We start from the raw sequence: 7,414 nt of genomic DNA on the forward strand, positions 1-7,414 counted from the left end.
CTAAGTCCCCAAGACTGTTTTAAAGACGATCGTTGTGTGCTCCCAAAGACCCTGTACTCAACACCAGCAAGAACTTAACACATCTGACTGTTTTCCCCTTGCTAAACACAAAAACACGGTCTCTTCAAAGACAGGGCTGTTTGTTCCTGGCACGTATTAGACACTTGATAAATATATTAATGGGTGAATGCAAGAAGTCAAGGAAGAAGACAGTTTTGAAAGGAAAACATGAAAAAAGAAAGAGAAACATAATTGGTATATTTTGTATTGCTACATAGAACCAAGAAAAATGAAATTTGAAAAATGCCATTGGATTTTGACTATTTTGGGCATTACAAGCAGGGAAGAGTTTCAGTAGCATAGTGTACGAAGCAGCAAGCTGGGGGACCTTACAAATTGAATTACCAATCAAAAGGGAAGCTTTAGTTACACACTATTGCCCAAGTTTGTTGCTGAAGAAAGGAGGGAACCAGAGCAGCACTATGAAGCAGTTTAAAAGGATAAAGATCTAGCTTTATTGCTATGGGTTCTTTTGCTCTTTTCCTGAACTTCAGAGAGTTCAATTTCTAATGAGAATCCTTTTCTTGGCTTCCTATGATGTCGTTTCTTAAGACTCCCCATGATTTCCTCACTCATCTTCCTCTTACCACCTTAAACCTCACCCCTAGCTCTCTGTGTGAACACACAAACACACAGGCACACACACAGTACACTGTACACTGTACTTGGGTCTATCTGGCTGATTCAAGTATCATAAAAGTCTAAAGATTCTTGAGAGTAAACAAGGCCTTTCCCTAATGAAAGGTAGCATGGTAGAGTTGCCTGTTTAGGTGGAAAAAGGAATGAGGCTTCTAACATCTTGCGGGCACCAAAAGAATGTCTTCTCTCTGCCTGTCATTCCCTGGTACCTCCTCTACGTCACTCATCCAGACTACAACAAAACAGCTTCTTGATTTTATTTTGTGTACTCTTACTGATTTCACCATCAACTCTGATCCGTTTTCTCCTTCGTGGCATTTTTCTCCCAGAGGTAGATGTGCCTGATCATGAGACCACCAGCTTGGTTGGCTTTCACCACCAGCCTCACACAGCTCACGGGGTCCGCTGCACTTTCCTGCAGTAGCTCCCGGTCCATCTGCCCTTCTGAGAGCCAGCCCAGCAGCTCGAAGCTGGCACAGTCCTGAGGCATCCTCTGGGGGCCATAGCCCAGCTCCACCTGCCCCTTTGCTAGAGCGTACTTTCCTTCCACGAGGGAGCCTGTCATCACCTGCACTCTGCTCAGCCTAGCTGGGTGGTTCAAAACCACTGTCAAGTGGTTCCCTATGTGTATGCTGTTTGTCCAGAAGAATGACTCGTCCAGGGTGTAGGCCTCCCAGGGGAAGTGAGCATCAGAAATGACCATATCCGTAAAGACAGATGCAGGGGGGTTGCTAGGACCGTAAGGGTTCTTTTTCTGAACTACTGTGTCCTTTTTGTCATGCAAGGTGGGGTGGGACAACCTGTGGTGGAAGAGGAATGGTTTGCTGAGGATCTGATTTTCCTGGACCAGGAGGGTGCGGAAATGAAGGATCAGCCTGTCCAGGGGCTTCTCCCCGTGGAAGAGGAGGAGGAAGTGGGCCAGCACAGGGAGGTCCCTGCTATGGAAGAGTTTGCCAGTGGTGCCCATATTCGAGAACTCCAGCAGCGCCCATGGACTGGGATTCAGGGTCATCACCTTGGAATAAATGTGTGTGACAAAGTTGGGGGCACAAAAGACACCCTCCCCTATTAACAGGAAGTAGTCGGAGAGCCTCGCGGCGAAGCTCATCAGGAACGCGTGGTCTACGTTCTGTTTAGAGTGGCCTTCGCCAACCTGGGCAGGGTAGGCATCAGGCGGAGCGTGGATCAGCAGCAGCTGCCCTGCCAAGATGTGCGCGTGGTAGAGGCTGGAGATTCGGGCAGTAGTGTCTTTGAGCCAGGCGAGGTCAGAATCTGCCAGGTGCACCAGCACCGTGAGACGCTTCTGCTCGGCTGCGGAGGAGGAGCCGTACAGGGAGGCCAGCGTGTACAAGAGGCTGTTTGGGTCCTGTCGTGACACCGCGGAGATCCCCACCGTGAGCCACGCTAAGGAGAGGTAAAGCAGGGACAGCTGTCAGTGCAGGCTGGAGGTGAGGGCTGTCAAGGGCTTGGTGGAGGGGATTCTACCTAGGGTCTTCTCTTTCTTCCCTCTCCTAGTCCCTTCTGTGGTGTCCAGTGGCAGAGGGGAGGGATGTCTACACGCTTGCTGCTCTAAGTGTGGTCCTTGGTCCACCACATCAGCCTCCTCTGTCAGCTTATGAGACTTGGGGAATCTTGACCCCTCCCTCAGAACCTGCGTTTTAACGGTATCACCAGGTGACCTGTAGACACCAGAGTTTGAGAAGTACTCAGCTAGGTGACTCCGACTCCCTAAGGATCCCTTTGAGTCTTTAAATCTAAAACGCATCATTTAACTGCTCAATATATAGGCTATTATTTTAGTTATTATAATTCTTTTATTTTTGTTCTTTTCATTTTTCCAAAGACCTTCTTTGAAGTAATATATGAGAAAAAAGATTTTTCCTAGCAGTCAGGAGCCCTCTTCCCTTTTTCTGTTGCAATGCTCGTGGGAATTGAACCCTAGGTCTTCACACTGAGCTACATTCTTCAGCCCTCGGGTGTTTTGGTTTTGTTTTGTTTTTCTCATTTTGAGACAAGGAGTCTCAGTAAGTTGCTAGGTTGTCCAGACAGGGCTGGAACTTGTGATCTGCCTGCCTTGGGCTCCCAGAGTGCTGAGATTATAAGCATAGGCCAAAATACCTGCTGGCCCCAGGGTCTGGTCCCAGCCCTGCCACTGGCTGTGTGATCTTGAGCAAGTTCCTTCATTCCTGAGTTTAGGTCTTAAATTCATAAAAGCAAGAGGATTGGACTGTGTGACTCTTCCAAATATCATTTAATCTAGTGTGGCACTAGTAGTGTAAGAGTGAGCATAGCTACTTTTTGAATGTTCTCAAATCCAGCAATTTCCCCTTTTTATAACAATTTTTCCCTCTAGTGATTCTGTCCTTTTTCATGTTATGCATTTTATTCAGATACTCTGTGAATTGCTCTACCTAAACATGCATGTAGGCAACCTTAACCTCAAGTCCTTTCATTTTAATATTTTGTTTTTTCTTTCCACTTAAATACTGTACAGCTGCTTAGTCATCCATTACTAGGGTGTCAGAGATCACAACTGTGGATTCAAATACAAAGTTACATAAAGTAAAAAGAGACATGCTCCTTGTTGCTCACTCAATATGAATACATACAGTCTTGCAGAGGAAAGGAAACACGTGTAATGTTCAGTAATGTTTTATGTGATTAACATATTGATTTCACCTTCTTATAACAACTTCATCTTTTTCCTCCTTCCTTCTACCCTACTATGTAACTATCTAGGAGAGGTGGGAAAGAATTCCCTGCTGTTGAAACAGTCCTAAGTGCAGTTATCTTTTCATTTGATTTTTAATTTTTATTTTAAGTCTTTTTGCTTGTTGGCTGGCTTGAGACAGTATTTCACTGTGTAGTCCAGGCTGACCTGGAGTTCATAATTCTCCAAGATTATAGGTATTTGCCACCAAACTCAACCAATTTCTGCCTTTTCTCTTCCCTTTATTTTCTTTACTCCCATCTCCCCACATATCTCCATCTTTTTATGGTACTGGCGAATCAAACTCACAACATTGCACTTTCCAGGGAGCTGCTGTGCCACTGAGCTATATTCCTGGCCCTATCTCATCTTTCTATTTATCTTTCTCCTCTTCCAGTACTGGAAATTTAACCCAGTGGTGCTCTACCACTGAGCTCCATCCCTAGAACTTTTTATATTTCAAGACTGGGTCTCACTAAATTGCCCAGGCCCGTCTGGAACTTGTGATCATCCTACCACTGCCTTCCAAGTAGCTGGGCTCCCAGGTGTGTGTCACTATGCCTAGCTATGCCTGTGTCCTCTGGAAGACCCCATCCCTCCCTCTCCTTGGCACTCACTTTTCCTTTTCTTCTGGAGTTTTTGTGTATATTTCAAGGTGATGGTGTGCCAGTCTTCCAGTGGCTTAAAGTTCTTACTGTCATAACTGGTCTCCTGGGGCATCGATGAAGGCAAAAGAAAAAAATCCTTCTTAAAATGAGCAGCATTTATCCCCCAGTGGTTCCTTATAAGTTTCAAAGGGAAAAGGTGGAACGGATTGCTTTTTCTAGAGCAAGTCCAGACCATCCGCAGGATGTCGAGCCATTGGCAAAGCGATCCAGGGCTCAAGCAGCACTTGTCCCCCACTGTGCCTTAGCACACAGGAAAAATGAGTGCAGCTTCTTCCGATTCCACCCTGCCAGTGGAAATGTACAGGCAGGAGGACAGCCTGGGTGCTCTGGGGAATTCTGCTATCCTCACCATTCCCACCCTACACCCTCAAGTCCCAAACTGGGAGCAATGTTGCTACTTGGCCTTTCATAGTCATCACATCTCGGCTATCTTCAGTCTCCTTGGGGATCTGCAGAGTGATGAAGAGCCACAAGAGCATGACACCTGCTGAGGTTAGGAAGCAGCTCCTACTGGTACACCGCATGGTGTCTGCCCAGGTACGGTTCCTACAGCAAGAAGTCAACACACAAAGCGGAGGATTCTACTCATCGTGCCCACATCCAGAACTTCCCTCTGCCCTTTGAAAGCCCCACACAGGTACCTCACCCCTGACATTTATCCTTCCTTATGACCGTTGCTCATCTATACCCAAACCGGTCCTTCCTCTGACCCAGGGACCAAATAAGTGTAGCCTTATCCCCTGCTTAAAGCAGAAAGGTTGCCTATCCCATGATGAGATTCACTGCCTTTGCTATAGAGTTCTTTGGAGATTTGGCTTTTATTTTCCCACTCAGATTGACAGGGCTGGCTGGGGCTTCAGTGACAAGGCTGTTGATGGTCATGGAGCCTCACCCTACTATTTCCAGCAAAAATCAAATTACTTGTTAAATTAGCTGAAGTTGAAGGTTACTAAGATCTATGCTAAATTGGTGCCATTGTTGCTTTTTTAGATAGAAGGGAGCCTCAGCATTTCCACCTTTAATCTTATTCACAAGCCTTGGTTAGAACAGAATTCTCTTAACTTAGGGTAAAAGCACCCTTGCTGGGGGTGGGGCTATGGGATCCAGGCTGGCTCAGCCTCCAAAGTGCTTGCACACTGCCCTCTTCTCTTGTTAGTGTCTTTCTCAGTGAGAATAGGCTTCATGATTGTGCCTAGAATATCAGAGGAAAGGCTTGATACACTTTGCCCCTGCTCTCAGTTCTTTCCCTGCATGCTCAGCATACAGAAGAAAAGTCAGTGTAGGCCAAGTTCTTGCTGCTGAGGCCATACTAGTCTCCAGTCTCCCAGGTAGGAAAGTGTTTAGGTTAGGTTTTGGGTAGAGGTCAATATGCTTTTTCTCCTGCAGCCAGGATCCTTTTTTTTTTTTTTTTCTTCTTCTGTACTAGGGCTCGAACTTACAACCTTGTGCTTGCCAAGTAAGCACTTGTGCTGCTGGGCTATATCCTTGGCTCCACCATGTAGTTTTTTGATAAGAATTATAAAAATAATGCAACTGGGTTGCATGCCTGTAATCCCAGCATTCTGGGAGGCTGAGGCTGGAGGACAGCAGGTTTGAGCCCAGCCTAGGCAACTTAACTATTTAGCCAGACCTTATCTCCACAATAATCGATCAGTGAATCAGTCAATCAAACGGATTGGAGAGTTAGGTTAGTGCAAAGGTCCTGGATTCAATACTTAGTAAATACATACATACATATATACATACATACATACATACATGTAGTAAAGCTTTATAGATTAGAACCTTTCTTACCTGGCTTCTTTTAGCAAAGACTTTTTGTCACGTAGATGATTCAGATATAAATGTCTATGTGACAGGAAGAAAGAAAGAGACTTCTCATATACTGAATAAAGTGGCTTTACAATTGTGGTTAAAGGACTTCACCACAGACAGAGCTCTGAACTTCCGTCCCTTCTGCGTCGCTGCTGTCCAGGCAGGTGAAAGGATTGCTCTCATTCGAGTTCTGTGGGCTTCTGGAAGAGGCCCCGAGAAAGTTCAAGAAGAGCCGTGGTGGGCTATGCACTCAGGCACCCAGGAGCTCACAGAGGTGAGCCTGGTGCAGCCGGCTGAGGTCTCTGCAGTGTCCATCCTTGAGCTCAGCTCCCACTGTGATGCTCCTCTTGTGTCCTTGCTGCTCGCCCCCAGCATCACAGCCTCACAAGCTCAGTGTCACAGCTTCATCATCAGTGGCTTTTCATTACCCATCGCTATAGACCAGCAATAGCACTATCCTTTAGTGGAGGGAAGGGATAGAGAATTGCCACCCCCACTCAGCTCATCCTGCTCTTCCTTGTGGCTCTGCCATAGTCTCTCTTTCTCTCCCCTTGGTCCCATGACCTTTGTGCCAGGACTCCCATGGCTCTCCATGTTTTCAAGGCCCCCACTGCATCCCTCTTTCTCTTGCATCTGATCCCTTCTCTCTCCTGGACCACTCCTATCACTATGAGAAGATCTGTTCTTTTCTAGTGGAAAACGCGAAAAGCAAAACACTTGCCAGAATTCGTGTTTCATGTTCTGCCTCACTTCTGTGATGCACTGTTTAGCTTGACAGCGTTGCCCCTGTCAGTGTCTCTCTTCACTCCCTATTCCCTCTGCTCAGCTCCCTGCAGCTCCCTGCAGCTCCAACACAGCTCATCATTGCCTCCCTGGAAACACTTTCTTCCTGAACACCATTTCTGTTACACTGCCCATTCCTTCCCAGTGTCCTTTCCTGGCTCCTCCTCTTCATAGCCTGTCCACGTAGATTTGTCCTAGGATTCTTCCTTTAGTTCTTTTCTCTTCCTACATACATACTGTGTGTGTGTGTGTATCACATACTCCCAGACCTTACTTTCAGCCCTGTCTTCCTTGAGCTCTGGATTAGTATCTCCATTTCTTTTACTCCAGTATCTCCATTTGTTTTACTTTGTCTTTTGTTTTGTCATTTTGAGACAAGATTTCACTATGCAGTTCAGGCTGGCCTTGAACTAACTGTGTAGCCCAGGCTGGCTTCGAACTCAAAGTGATCCAACTGCCTCAGCCTCCCCAGTTTAGGGATTACAGGCATGTACCATCACACCTGGCCCAGCAGCTCCATTTGAATAAGCAGAGGCATCTCGTCCTGTTACCATCTCCCCAAAACATGTCCAGTACATGATTTCTTTCTTTCTTTCTTTCTTTCTTTCTTTCTTTCTTTCTTTCTTTCTTTCTTTCTTTCTTCCTTCCTTCCTTCCTTCCTTCCTTCCTTCCTTCCTTTTATACTAGGGATTGAATTCACAACCTTGCTCTTTCTAGGCAGGCACTTATGCTACTGAGC

General features: G+C 46.2%; 1 protein-coding gene across 1 annotated transcript; it reads right to left on the reverse strand.

The window, feature by feature from the left end:
• Window positions 1–265: 265 nt before the first annotated feature.
• On the reverse strand, window positions 266–6,719 carry LOC100722834 (alpha-1,3-mannosyl-glycoprotein 4-beta-N-acetylglucosaminyltransferase-like protein MGAT4E). The gene is made up of 4 exons (XM_003474685.2): window positions 5,872–6,719; window positions 4,476–4,623; window positions 4,027–4,120; window positions 266–2,103 (listed from the first exon to the last, which is right to left on the reverse strand). The coding sequence occupies exons 2-4, from the start codon at window positions 4,599–4,601 to the stop codon at window positions 986–988; spliced, it is 1,338 nt and encodes a 445-aa protein (XP_003474733.2). The 5' UTR covers window positions 4,602–4,623; window positions 5,872–6,719; the 3' UTR covers window positions 266–985.
• Between the last annotated feature and the right edge of the window lie 695 nt (window positions 6,720–7,414).

Source organism: Cavia porcellus, unplaced genomic scaffold (genome assembly GCF_034190915.1).
Source record: "Cavia porcellus strain 051 isolate PalLab524CR breed Dunkin Hartley unplaced genomic scaffold, mCavPor4.1 scaffold_29, whole genome shotgun sequence".
Lineage (NCBI taxonomy): Eukaryota > Metazoa > Chordata > Mammalia > Rodentia > Caviidae > Cavia > Cavia porcellus.

Bases quoted from the DNA above. Each gene is read 5' to 3' on its own strand.
- LOC100722834 (XM_003474685.2), bottom strand. From the start codon at position 4,601: ATGCGGTGTACCAGTAGGAGCTGCTTCCTAACCTCAGCAGGTGTCATG. The intron at 4,121-4,475 runs GTAGCAACATTG...TCGATGCCCCAG, and splicing joins TGATGACTATGAAAGGCCAA to GAGACCAGTTATGACAGTAA. The intron at 2,104-4,026 runs GTGAGTGCCAAG...ACCTCTCCTTAG, and splicing joins ACTCCAGAAGAAAAGGAAAA to CGTGGCTCACGGTGGGGATC.